General features: G+C 35.2%; 1 protein-coding gene across 1 annotated transcript in view; it reads right to left on the minus strand.

Annotated features, from left to right (window-relative positions):
* The window catches only part of LOC128636351 (uncharacterized), a 126291-nt gene that overhangs the window by 47262 nt on the left and 63920 nt on the right, over positions 1 to 15109 (minus strand). The window contains 1 exon segment of the mRNA XM_053689377.1: positions 12847 to 12919. Within this exon segment, the coding sequence (XP_053545352.1) occupies positions 12847 to 12919 (73 nt within the window).

Raw genomic sequence — 15109 nt, forward strand, 5'->3', positions numbered from 1 at the left:
TAATTGTGATTTATACAAAAAATCATAACCACCATAAAAAGGGTGGGTCTCATGGACTCTTGCCAATATGAAATAAATGAATTTATCAGATAAGTTCTTAGAAAAACTTTTCTACCAAAAACTACTTCTGAAGAAGCAAATATATAAAAATGGTAGAGTTTAGGAAATGTATGCAAAGAAGACCAAGTTGCTGCTTTTCAAATCTGATCAACTGAAGCTTCATTCTTAAAAGCCCACGAAGTAGAGACTGATCTAGTAGAATGAGCTGTAATTCTCTGAGGCGGGGACTGAACCGACTCTAAATAAGCCTGATGAATCAAAAGCTTTAACCAAGATGCCAAGGAAATGTCAGAAGCCTTCTGACCTTTCCTATAACCAGAAAAGATAACAAATAGACTAGAAGTCTTCCTGAAAGCTTTAGTAGCTTCAACATAATATTTAAAAGCTCTTACAACATCCAAAGAATGTAAGGATCTCTCCAAAGAATTCTTAGGATTAGGACACAAAGAAGGGACAACAATTTCTCTATTAATGTTGTTAGAATTCCCAACCTTAGGTAGAAATTTAAATGAAGTCCGCAAAACTGCCTTATCCTGATGGAAAATCAAAAAAGGAGATTCACAAGAAAGAGCAGAAAATTCGGAAACTCTTCTAGCAGAAGAGATGGCCAAAAGGAACAACACTTTCCAAGAAAGTAATTTAATGTCCAAATAATGCATAGGCTCAAATGGAGGAGCCTGTAAAGCCTTCAAAACCAAATTAAGACTCCAAGGAGGAGAGATTGATTTAAAGGGACATTATACACTCATTTTTTCTTTGCATAAATGTTTTGTAGATGATCTATTTATATAGCCCATAAAGTTTTTTTTTTTTAATTAATGTATAGTTTTGCTTATTTTTAAATAACATTGCTCTGATTTTCAGACTCCTAACCAAGCCCCAAAGTTTTATGTGAATACGCTCAGCTACCTACTCCAGCTTGCTCCTGTTTGTGTAAAGGGTCTTTTCATATGCAAAAGAAGGGGGAGGGGGGGAGTGTCTTATTTGCCACTTGCAGTGGGCTTTCCAGCTACCTTTTCAACAGAGCCAAAGTGACAGCTTCTAAGTAAGTTTTTAAACAGTTTTATACTGGATTTTTATATCAGTATCTGTGCATATTATTCTTTATAGTAGTGTCTATTACATGCAGTTATATGAAAATGAGTGTATACTGTCCCTTTAATGACAGGCTTGATACGGACCAAAGCCTGTACAAAACAGTGAATATCAGGAAGCTTAGCAATCTTTCTGTGAAATAAAACAGAAAGAGCAGAGATTTGTCCCTTCAAGGAACTTGCAGCCAAACCTTTATCCAAACCATCCTGAAGAAACTGTAAATTCTAGGAATTTTAAAACAATGCCAGGGGAATTTATGAGAAGAACACCATCAAACTCGATAATAAATCTTCCTAGAAACAGATTTACGAGTCTGTAACATAGTGTTAATCACTGAGTCAGAGAAACCTCTATGACTAAGCACTAGGCATTCAAATTCCATACCTTCAAATTTTATGATTTGAGATTCTAATGGGAAAACGGACCTTGAGACAGAAGGTCTGGTCTTAAAGGAAGTGGCCAAGGTTGGCAACTGGACATCCTAACAAGATCTGCATACAAAAACCTGTGAGGCCATGCTGGAGCTACCAGCAACACAAACAATTGTTCCATGATAATCTTGGAGATCACATTTGGAAGAAGAACTAGAGGCGGGAAAATATAAGCATGTTGGTAATACCAAGGAACTGCTAACGCATCCACCGCCTCCACCTGAGGATCCCTGGACCTGGACAGGTACCTGGGAAGTTTCTTGTTTAGATGGGAAGCCATCAGATCTATTTCTGGAATACCCAACATCTGAACAATCTGAGAAAACATATCTGGATGGAGCAACCACTCCTCCGGATGTAAAGTCTGATGGCTGAGATAATCCGCTTCCTAATTGTCTACACCTGGGATATGAACTGCAGAAATTAGACAGGAGCTGGATTCTGCCCAAGCAAGTATCCAAGATACTTCTTTCATAGCTTGGGGACTGTGAGTCCCACCCTGATTGACATATGCCACAGTTGTGATATTGTCTGTCTGAAAACAAATGAACGGTTTTCTCTTCAACAGAGGCCAAACCTGAAGAGCCCTGAAAATAGCACAGAGTTCTAAAATATTGATTGGTAACCTCACCTCTTGAGATTTCCAAACCCTTTGTGCTGTCAGAAATCCCCAGAGAGCTCCCCAACCTGAAAGACTTGCATCTGTTGTGATCACAGTCCAGGTTGGATGAACAAAAGAGGCCCCTTGAACTATACAATAGTGATCTAACCACCAAGTCAGCGAGAGTCGAACATTGGGATTTAAGGATATTAATTGTGATATCTTTGTATAATTCCTGCACCATTGATTCAGCATACAAAGCTGGAGAGGTCTCATATGAAAACGAGCAAAGGGGATCGCGTCTGATGCTGCAGTCATGAGACTTAAAACTTCCATGTACATAGCTACTGAAGGGAATGATTGAGACTGAAGGTTCCGACAAGCTGAAACCAATTTTAATTGTCTCTTGTCTGTTAGAGACAGAGTCATGGACACTGAATCTATCTGGAAACCTAAAAAGGTGACCCTTGTCTGAGGAATCAAGGAACTTTTTGGTAAATTGATCCTCCAACCATGTCCTTGAAGAAACAACACTAGTTGATTTGTGTGAGATTCTGCAGAATGTAAAGACTGAGCTAGTACCAAGATATCATCCAAATAAGGAAACACCGCAATACCCCGTTTTCTGATTACAGAGAGTAGGGCACGAGAAGCTTTGAAAAGATTCTTGGAGCTGTCGCTAGGCCAAATGGAAGAGCGACAAATTGCTAATGCTTGTCTAGAAAAGAGAATCTCAGAAATTGATAGTGGTCTGGATGAATCGGAATATGAAGATATGCATCCTGTAAGTCTATCGTGGACATATAATGCCCTTGCTGAACAAAAGGCAGAATAGTCCTTATAGTCGCCATTTTGAAAGTTGGCACTCTTACAAAATGATTCAAAATTTTCATATCCAGAACTGGCCTGAATGAATTTTCTTTCTTTGGGATAATGAATAGATTTGAATAAAACCTGAGACCCTGATCCTGAAACGGAACTGGAATGATTACCCCTGAAAGCTCCAGGTCTGAAACACACTTCAGAAAAGCCTGAGCCTTTACTGGATTTGCTGGGATGGGAGAAAAAATCTTCTCACAGGAGGTCTTACTCTGAATCCTATTCGGTACCCTTGAGAGACAATACTCTAAATCCATTCATTTTGTTCAGAATCTTCCCAAATGTCTTGGACGAATCTTAATCTGCCCCCTACCAGCTGAGCTGTCATGAGGGCCACACCTCGCGAGCGAGCCTAATTTTGCCTGCGAAAATTTAATTAAAAAAGCCGTCAATTTGAAAAAAGACTATACCCCAGGTAAGAAAAATATTTTCCTAAATATGTTTTTTCCCAATTATGAAACTGATAGTCTGCAAAAGGAAATATACATAAACCTGACTCATGGCAAATATAAGTACAATACATATATTTAGAACTTTATATTAATACATAAAGTGCCAAACCATAGCTGAGAGTGTATTAAGTAATGAAAACATACTTACTGAAAGACACCCATCCACATATAGCAGATAGCCAAACCAGTACTGAAACGGTTATCAGTAGAGGTAATGGAATATGAGAGAATATCATCGATCTGAAAAGGGAGGTAGGAGATGAATCTCTATGATAACAGAGAACCTATGAAAAAGATTTCCCGCGAGGAAAGCCATATAATTCAATAGGTGATACTCCCTTCACATCCCTCTGACATTCACTGTACTCTGAGAGGAATTGAGCTTCAAAATGCTGAGAAGCGCATATCAACATAGAAAATCAAGCACAAACTTACTTCACCACCTCCATAGGGGGCAAAGATTGTAAAACTGAATTGTGGGTGTGGTGAGGGGTGTATTTATAGGCATTTTGAGGTTTGGAAACTTTGCCCCTCCTGGTAGGATTGTATATCCCATATGTCACTAGCTCATGGACTCTTGCCAATTACATGAAAGAAAAAGGGATTATCTATCTTTTTAAACAGAAACATTTTTGGTGTTTACTATCGCTTTAATACTACACTCTTGAAGTTTTATAACTGCATGCAAGAAAAGCTTCCTGTAGAGACCACAGCCTCCTTGTAGTGCTGTGACAGGAAGTAATACACACTGTACAAATGAAGTAAAAAATAAATAAAAGGTAAAATCCATTTAAATAGATGAATAATATATAATGTGATCATTTCTATTAAGTATATACCATTGCTTAGTCCTTTTTATTACAACATTGAAACAGACTGTTTAATGTCCCTTTAAAGGAAAACTTAAAATTATTCAAGAAAAAGACTTAGGAAAGCAACTTCACCTAAGCATGAGTGGAATTCATGAAAAAATAAAGAATGCTAACAAGGTTGAGTTGCTTTTGTTATTAAAATATCAATTTAGGTTTTTTATTCTATTTCTTTTTGTTTTAGTTGTATGACTGTTTTCGTGGTTACTATGAAAGTCTTTGGGAAAATCTAGATGATGATTTTTCTTTTTTGTTTTATTGTATTAAAGGGACAGTCTACACCTTAGTCATCTTAAAGTCTTACCTTATATGAAGCTGCAAAAAGCCTCCTGCACGCTTTATATTTCATGCAGCAGGAACAGTTAAAGGGCCATAATACCCAAATGTTTAAACACTTGAAAGTGATGCAGTATAGCTGTAAAAAGCTGACTAGAAAATATCACCTGAGCATCTCTATGTAAAAAAGAAAGATATTTTACCTCAAAAGTTTCTCAGTAGCCACATCCCGTTGTAAAGGATTTCTAAGCAACAAATCAGTATGTCTGTCCCGGGACAGCAGAAGGATCAAGCTTACGTTCACTCTCATCTTATTTCCCTATTCAGTGTAAGGGAGTTTACAATTAAATCTCGAGAGTTAAGTGAAATCTCATGAGATCACAGTAAAAGAGTTCCTGACCTCAGCACTGCTGATGCTGATTGGCTGCTGTTCATTTCTTCATTATTTTTTTTTTTTTTTACCTGCAGCTGAGCAGCAGCTGAGTATAACTTTTTACACAGAACTTACTCTGCTGAGCTGAGGAAATTGTGAGGTAAAATATCTTCCTTATTTACATAGAGATGCTCAGGTGATATTTTCCTTTCAGCTTTTTACAGTTACGCTGCATCAGTTTCAAGTTATTTAGCATATGAGTATTATGTACCTTTAAATAAGTTATTTTAAAATGAATATTGTTTCTGGCCATTTTATAATGGCTGCCAAGCTCAGCGCACTGAAGGCATCACGATCTGGGCTGTATCTAGGCACTCTGCTGAATAGCATTGACAATCTGTTGAATTCAACTAGTGAGCCTTTTGTGATTGGACGCCATATGCAGCTCAGATTCTGATGTCATCAGTGGGCTGAGCTTGGCAGCCATAGCAAAGAAGCCAGAAACAATACTCATTTTAAAATAACTTGCTGCATGGTATAGAAAAGGTGCAGAAGGCTGTTTGCAGCTTAATCTAAGGTAAGACTTTAAGATAACCAAGGTGTAGACTGTCCCTTTAAGCATCTTTTTTTTTGTTCTTAGTTATTTTTGTTTAATGTTTTGTTATATGAATCTACTAATCTAGAAATTAGTTATTTTAGGAATATTATTTTAACAAGGGCCACATGAAAATACTAAGGGGTTCCAGAAAAGTAATATTAACTCCTCCTTTAACTTTAGTCCCAGAAATAAATTTAAAAAAACAAAAACATTTTTACATATACATAGTTTTAGTAGGATATGTTAACATGTGGTTTGTGATATACATTTGGTTAGAGTATTACCCTAATTACATTTTTACTGGCTTTTTTTAAAAAAAAAATTATACTTTAGTTACGAAAGTTGTATCACTAGAAATCTAACTATTTCCTATAATGTTACGAGCGGAGCAGTATACCTATATAACTTAATTTGTAAAAACAATAAAAAAATGAATTAATTAAATCATGATTTATTTTATATTCTTTGTTCTGAGTATTTAAATAAAAAAATAAAGTCCTGTTTTAATTATAAATGGGACAGGTGGTCCAGACACTTAACCACAGACTTATAACACAATTATAAATGCATTTTTGAAGAAACATTTATCGTTGCTCTGTAATGAACTGAACAGAATGTTGTAGAATGTCAAGTTGGGTACAGTAAAAAATAAATGTTAGTCCCTAGGAAAATAAAAAGCCAGCATATTTATATAACATTTAGCAGATGGACATAATATTAACTTAGTGGTTTTCAGTTGTACTTTTATAGCCACTAGGTTTGCTTGCCTAGCTTGGCAGCTCAATGCACCATTTGATTTTTGGATTTGGACAATACTGGAACAGATGTCCAGACCAATAAAATAAATTCCTGAAGGGCTATGCTTAATTTGTGTAATTGATCAATTTTTGTTCCATGAGCCTAAGATCGCCAGCAAGAAGCAACCTTCCAGATTAGTTCAGCAGTAGGAATTTTGTTCCATATGCTGCAATAGTTTATTGGCACTTTGACGACACTGCTGATAGAGCAAAGACAGTCAATGCACCTGTTGGCAACAAAATAAATGAAATTTAACAACTGGTCTTACAGTCTGGGATTTAGTGAAAGTTACTAGACAAATTTAGCACATAATTCTCACTTAAAGCAAGAGATTTGCATGTTAAACTACGCTGCTGAATGAATTGCAAGGGCAGACGGTTTTATTTTGTAACAAGTCAAGCCGTCTCCTTTTGTCCTTAGAATTCCATCACTTTAGACGTAACTCATTGGCTGCCAGACAGTTCTCTGACATTCTGAACAACAAAGCCTTTTAGCCATCCTATTCATAAATATAAGAGTCTGAGTAACAAACCTTGGCATTCTTGATATAGGGGACATGCCAAAAACGTTTGTTGGCACATAGCATGCAAGGCTACCATCATTAGTGCCCACAGATAGTGCCAGACTGCTTGTGTCACTTTGGGAACAAACTATAAAAAAAGGTTCACAACCCTTTGGTTAGTATGACATGGAACAACTCATTTTAAAATTATGACTTTTATAAACAATGTGGTCCAATCTATTAACGCAGGGTAACCAAGCTAAAGCCCAAGGGCCAAATCATGTCCACTTGTTTTTGTACTGCTCTTGAGCTAAGAATCTTTTATACATTTTTAAATGTTTGAAAAAAATAGTTTGTGAAATGTGAAAATTATATTCAATTTCAATTTCAGTGTCCATAAATAAAGGTTTGTTTGGCATAGAGCCACTCTCATGTGTTTATGTATTGTCTATGGTTGCTTTATGTTTTATGTATTGTCTATCGCTGCTTTCACGCAACAACACCAGAGTTGAGTAGTTGCAAGGAATATGGCACTCTCATCACTTTGAGCTGCTGCTTGGCACACTGCAATATATGATGACACTATATTCCCAACTCAAAGGAAAGCGATGGTTATAAAACATAGAAAATTCATTACGGAACCTTATCAAAGCAGAAGAGCATCACAAAAATAAAAAATTATAACCAAAGTTTAGTTCAGAGGGGCTTGCTAGTCTGTCATATATTTTGAATATTGCCAATAAAAATTGGTGGAAATTTTGTTATCTCTCTTGTTATAGAAATATCTCAATAATATCCTTGTTTTTTTTTTTTTTTTTGGCTCTTTTTAGGTCTGGACAGAAAACAGAACTCTCCACAGGTTTCTAATTGATTAAAAAACCCATAAAAAAAACTGTTTTTTTAATTAACTTGGCAGATACCACTGACAGAATTCTACAGGGGTATTCCTATTCATCACAAAACACTAGTCATTCAAATTTGACCAAACAAAAAAAATGTTTTCCTAATTTTGACTTTCATGCAACTTTTTCAGTGGTAACATTTGTCTTCATTCTAATTTTAAACATTAATAAATACAGGTAGAAACCCCTTTATCCAAACTACTTGGGTCAGGAAAAGATTTGGGTTTTGGAATATTTGTATCTGTAAAATGGGACAGTTTGGAGAGGGTATTGGAACCAAGTGAAAACAACAATATCTTATGTAATTTAAGCAATATTTTACATGTTAATATACAGCTTATACATGCGACCTAAAGGTAGTTTTATATAATTTTTAATATTTTTGTATACATAGTACCCTCAGAATCATAGTACAGTACTGTAATCAGAAAAATAATTTTTGTTATTTTAAATAAATTTAGGCTATTATTTGCATTTTACACAGCAAAACAAATGAAATACACAGGCTGAAAAGATTGTCAATTTGAAGCAGGAAAAATGAGTATTGTTGATAAAAAAAAATTTTTAAATATTAATTAAATAGTTTGGATTTCAGAATGATTGGATTTTGGAATTACAATAATTTCCTAGTTTAAAATAAAGGGTTAAAATATAGCTCTAAATTGCTTTACACCATCAAACTTACATGTAATTGAAAATTGAAATATGATTATTTTGTTTTAAGCCTTAAACTTGATAACAAATAAATTATGTCTCACATATTTATGACTAGTCACCTGAGGAAGTAAATAAATATTAAAAAAGGTTTTATTGAGGGTTACCATCTAGACCATTGTTTTTCAACCACGGTCCTCACGTACCCCCAACAGGCCAGGTTTTCATTATAGCTGAACCAGTGCACAGGTGAAATAATCAGTTGATGGGTGAGAACAGGTTAGTAACCATGGTGTTACTGATCAGCTAATTACTTCACCTGTGCACTGGTTCAGCTATAATGAAAACCTGGCTTGTTGAGGGTACCTTAGGACCGTGATTGAGAAACAGTAATCTAGACCATGTTTTTTCTGGACAACAAAGAGTTACAGCACTGGGAGGAACATAAAGAGCGCTGCTGGACAGCAGTATCCCTGAATCTTGTACATCTTTAAGCATGTATAACTCAAAAATGTCCAGGCTAAACATGGCAGAGGTGGTAAACATTTCCTGATTGCACTGTGCTGTAAAGTCACTGGAATTAAAATGGTAGAAAAAAGTTCCCCACGACATTATTAAAGGGACACTGAACCCAAATTTTTTCTTTTGTGATTCAGACAGAGCATGCCATTTTAAGCAACTTTCTAATTTACTCATATTATCAAATTTTCCTTCATTCTTTTGGTATCTTTATTTGAAAAGCAAGAATGTAAGTTTAGATGCCGGCCCATTATTGTGTACAACCTGGGTTGTTCTTGCTGATTGGTCGATAAATTCACCCACCAATAAACAAGTGCTGTCCGGAGTTCTGAACAAAAAATTGGCTGGCTCCTTAGGTTAGATGCCTTCTTTTTCAAATAAAGATAGCAAGAGAATGAAGAAAAATTGATAATAGCAGTAAATTAGAAAGTTGCTTAAAGGGACACTGAACCCAAAAATTTTCTATCATGATTCAGATAGAGCATGCAATTTTAAGCAACTTTCTAATTTACTCCTATTATCAAATTCTTTTCATTCTCTTGATATCTTTATTTGAAATGCAAGAATGTAAGTTTAGATGCCGGCCCATTTTTGGTGAACACACTGTGTTGTTCTTGCTGATTGGTGGGTAAATTCACCTACAAATAAGCAAGTGCTTTCCATGGTTCTGAAAAAAAAAAGTCTTCTTTTTCAAATAAAGAAAGCAAGAGAACGAAGAAAAATTGATAACAGGAGTAAATTAGAAAGTTGTTTAAAATTGCATGCTCTATCTGAATCACACAAGAAAAAATTGGGTTCAGTGTCCTTTTAAAGCCTTTTAAACATTTGAAGATAATAGTTTCTGATAACATTCAAATATCAAGTGTTAAGGTTTTCATATTGATTTCATATTCAAATATTACATTAGAATATTGAATTACATTTATATGTCTATAAAAATCAACATTTAAACAATAATCAAATGTGATTTTTTTGAAAAAAGCACAGTTATTAATCATTACTATAAATATGAATGGATAGTTGAAACAAGCAAAATTTAAGAATATTTAGATACAAAACTATAAGCTTTATTTAATCATTTATAAATCAAATCAGAACCTTTTTTCCCACAACACTCATTATTAAAAGGCTATTAAAATTAAAATGAAACTTTCATGATTGAGATTGAGCAAGACATTTTAAAAAAACAATTTGCTTCCAAATTCTGTGCAGCGTTTTATGTGTAAACATTGTACTATTGCTAAGCATGTGCAAAAGTTCACAGAATACAAGTCTGTGATTGGCTGATGACTGACACATGATACAGAAGGCAATGAAAAGAAAGGCAATATTGAAATCTGTCAGAAAATAAATGATCACTAAGAATTCAAAGTAATTGTTATTGTATTATGTTTTTAAGATTACAAAAAAAATTGAACGAAATTATCAAAAATAAAAACAATTACACCTAATCTAATAGCACTATAAAAATATAAAGCCCCCCAAAATAAAAACACCCCCTAACCTACAATAAACAACCAATAGCCCTTAAAAGGGCCTTTTGTAGGACATTGCTCTAAAGAAATCAGCTCTTTTACCTGTAAAAAAATACAAAGTCCCCCCAACAGTAAAACCCACCACCCAACCAACCCCCCCCCAAAAAAAAACCTAACTATAAAAAACTAAGCTACCCATTGCCCCTAAAGGGGCATTTGTATGGGCATTCAGAAACCGTGAGTAGATCCTCTGGGGTTAGTGTTAGTTTTTTAAAAAAACAAATTGGGTGGGTTTTTTTTAGATTAGGGCTTTGGGCTTTTGTAAAAAAAGCTAAATGCCCTTTTAAGGGCAATGCAAAAGAGCTAAATGCCCCTTTAAGGGCAATGCTCATACAAATGACCCTTTAGGGGCAATGGGTAGCTTAGTTTTTTTTTAGAGTTGGGTTTTTTATTTTTGGGGGTTGTTTGGTTGGTGGGTTTTACTGTTGGGGGGACTTTGTATTTTTTTAAAGGTAAAAGAGCTGATTTCTTTAGGGCAATGCCCTACAAAAGGCCCTTTTAAGGGCTATTTGTAGTTTATTGTAGGTTAGGGGGTGTTTTTATTTTGGGGGGGCTTTATATTTTTATAGTGCTATTAGATTAGGTGTAATTGTTTTTATTTTTGATAATTTAGTTATTTATAGTTTAATGTTAGGTTTATTTTTATTTCACAGGTACGTTTTTATTTATTTTAATAGAGTTATATTGTAATTTTAATTTAAAGTTAGGGGGGTGTTAGCTTTAGGGGTTAATTTAGTGGTTTGCAATGTGGGGGGCCGACGGTTTAGTGGTTAATAGGTTTATTTAGTGGCAGAGATGTGGGAGGCCGGAGGTTTAGGGGTTAATAACATTATTATAGTGGCGGCGATGTTGGGAGCGGCAGATTAGGGGTTAATAACTTTATTTAGGTGTCGGCGATGTCGGGAGCTGCGGAATAGGGGTTAATAAATTTATTATAGTAGAGGCGATGTTGGGGAGCAGCGGAATAGGGGTTAATAATTTTTATTAGTGTTGGCGATGTCGGGAGCGGCAGATTAGGGGTTAATACCTTTATTTAGGTGTTGGCAATGTTGGGGCGGCAGATTAGGGGTTAATAACTTTATTTAGGTGTCGGTGAAGTCAGGGGCGGCAGATTAGGGGTGTTTAGACTTGGAGTTTATGTTAGGGTGTTAGGTTTAAACGTAACTTTGTTTTCCCCATAGACATCAATGGGGTTGCGTTATGGCGATCTCCATTCCGCACTTCAGGTGTTAGAAAAAAAATGAACACTCTTTCCCAATTGAAATTGATGGGGGAAAGCGTGCACGAGCACGTCAAATCAGCCCTTGGCTTTTGTACAGTATGGAGCTTAACGCCACCATATCGCACGCACAAGGAGGCTTTTCAGAAACACGTAATGTCAGCGCTATGGGGGGGTGAAATAACGCAACTTTTGTTGCATTCGTTTCGCACCCTGTTTAGAGCAAAACTCGTAATCTAGGTGTTAGTTTCTTTTGTTGAAGGAACACCTATGAACTACTGAGAGTTTGCTAAACACATTTGGTGAACCAATGAACGAGGAATTTGTGTGCAGCCACCAATTAGCAGCTAGTTCCCAGTAATGCATTGCTGCTGCTTAGCCTACCTAGGTATGCTTTTCAACAAAGGCTACCAAAAGAATAAAGCAAATTAGGTAAAAGAAGTAAAATGGAAAATTGCTTAAAATCACACAATCTGTCTAAATCATGAAAGAAAAATTTTGCGTTTCAGGTCCCTTTAAATGTGTCCAATTATAGCCAACTTTAAATTAGCTTGTCCCCTGCTCTTAGCAATTACTGTGCAGTTTGTCGCCAATCTAGACAATGTGCAGTTTTTTAAAGAAACTTAGGTTATATCATTTGCTTGTTGGCCTCTCTAGAGAGAGCAAAACAAAAAACAATTAGTGCACAAAAAAAAGAAATGTTAAATTCCCTTTTAAAATGTTTGGGGATTTTTATAGATATATCATAGGTCCGGATCATCTTTTTTTAAAGAATCAGAATATACTCATATGCCTTAGAACCATTTATTTGTTCTTAACCTGAAGTCCCTTAACAATTAATTAAAACAGACTTGACTCTCAACGCCATCGTATTAATAAAAACCTCCCAATTCAATCAGGGTGTGCAGGTGTGCAGCTGTGAGACAGGTTTAAAAAGCCATAAATGTTCGTTAATATATTTTTTGACCTGATACAGAGTGTCACTGCCTTACCACTTTCCAATACATGCTTAATTAAATCAGACGGCATGATTACTAATTAAACTATGAATTCTAAAGCTCAATTGTCAAGCTCATCACTCACCTATTAAACTTGCCATAGACGCGGTGTTAATTATTTTTCCATATCCTTGACTCAGCATAACGCGGCCTGAAGCCTACAAACATAATCAGAAGAGGGTGAACATTTTGATATTTTTTTTTTTATTTTTTTTTTTAATTATAGACAAAGTTATTAAAAAAAATAATAATAATAATTTTATATTTCAGATGATTTGAAATACCAAAAACCTGAAAATTTAAAGGGATACTCTTAAAAGGATTATCTTGCTATCATTTTTTTGAAAGAGCAGGAATCTAAGCTAAGTAGCAGGCCTATTTTTGGTTCAGCACCCTGGATAGCGCTTGCTGATTGGTGGCTACATTTAGCCACCAATCAGCAAGCGGAACCCAGGTGCTGGGCCAGCTCCTAAGCTTACATTATTGCTTTTTAAATAAAGATAGCAAGGGAACAAAGAAAATTTGATACTAGGAGTAAATTAGAAAGTTGCTTAAAATTGTATGCTCTATCTGAATCAGGAAAGAAAAATTTTGGGTTTAGTATCTCTTTAACCTCTTAAGTTTCAGAGAGGACTGCAAAGAAATATGCATCCAAAGAGATCAGCATTACAGAATTTGTTGTTGCTTAAAATAATTCCAAATACAAATCATTATTATTAGAAATAATAAAATGTATTATTATTATTATAATTATTATTATTATCATCATTAAATGTTTGGATAGAATTAATAAATATAAACTTTTTTCATATACAAGAAGGGTTGCCACATCAGCCATGTTTTCCTGGATATTTATGAGTTACACATGCTGCAGGGTGTGCTGGGAGGAACATGTATTGTGTTTCTGGACAGCACTTTTCATATTCCTCCCTGCACACCCTGCAGCATGTGTAACTTATAAGTGTTCCGTATTTTAAGGGACAGGTGGCAACCCTATAAGCATAATTTTGGTGTATTGCAGGTAACATTTAATTTTTAAAAAAAAATCTAAATATCAAAATTAATATTCATATGTAAATTTTGAGTTTTCAAATGATTTTGATTTGATAGTTTAAAACTAAATTCATCATTTAATTTTTTTAATATACCAAAATTTCTTTATAAATGGAATGACAGTTTACATTTATCTTGAGTAAACTAATTTTGGCAATATTCATTTTATTTAACAAATGTGCCCAACGTTTGCCAATCCATAGGTATCCGCTATAATTTATATTGTGCTCCTATAATACAAGTCCATCAAATGAAAATAAAACCATTGATGTAAAGTGACAACCTGTGTTAGCATCGTATGATGTATGTGCTGATTGGCTGTCACTAACATAAATCATTGGTGGATTTATTAGTGAGCTGGTTTGTCAAAATTACATCTTGGTCTCTCACAAACAAAATAGTTTTAATCATCACAGAAAACGTGTAGTTTAGGAAAAATAACACTGTATCTAGTTGTTAGCTCTTTGGTACATTAATGTAAGCATTAGTTAGATGTAAAGCATTTTTTAGTGGGGATGAAAATGGCATTACTTTAATTTTGGCATCAGCCACTCTAAGTCTATATTTATCAATGAGGAAATGCATCTTCACATTAATTAGCCTTTCAGTTGTTAATCTTAATTAATGATTAATCAACTGAACACAAAGGCTCCGGTTCAAAGTCTATTCAAAGTATTTAATTTGCTTTGCACTTGTAAAACACTGAATTATCCTATTTGTAGATCGCATCTGTTGCTTTTAAAGACTGGAGAGCATATTAATATTTAGTCTACACTTCACATATTTAGATGTACTTACCCCATCACCATTTGTGGGCCCTGTCAAATGTATTTAAACCAAACATCATATTTTTTATTGCAAAGACAGGAGATGCTTTATTGGTGACCGATTTATTAACGGCCGAAAGCAGCCAAATACATCTGTTTCTGCGCGAGCCTTTAGGCTCGCCGGAAACAGGATTTGAGAAGCAGCGGTCTTAACTCGTCTGCCACCTCTGAGGCGGCAGACAGCAATCAGTCTGATCGCAGACGATCAGGTTGATTGACACCCCTGCTAGCGGCCAATTGGCCATGAATCTGCAGGGGGCTGCATTGCACAAGCATTTCTAGTGAAATGCTGACAGCGTTTCCTTCGGCATTTATCGATGTGCAGCGGACATGATCGCTACAGCGGATCATGTCCGTCCGCACATTAATAAATCGACCCCTTGGTGTTCACTGCAATTCACTACAATTGCTAGTTTATTAGATATCAATTAAAATGTCAGTGTAATCAAGCACTAACATAATATACTG

The sequence above is a fragment of the Bombina bombina genome, chromosome 7, assembly GCF_027579735.1.
Source record: "Bombina bombina isolate aBomBom1 chromosome 7, aBomBom1.pri, whole genome shotgun sequence".
NCBI classification, from domain to species: Eukaryota; Metazoa; Chordata; class Amphibia; order Anura; family Bombinatoridae; genus Bombina; species Bombina bombina.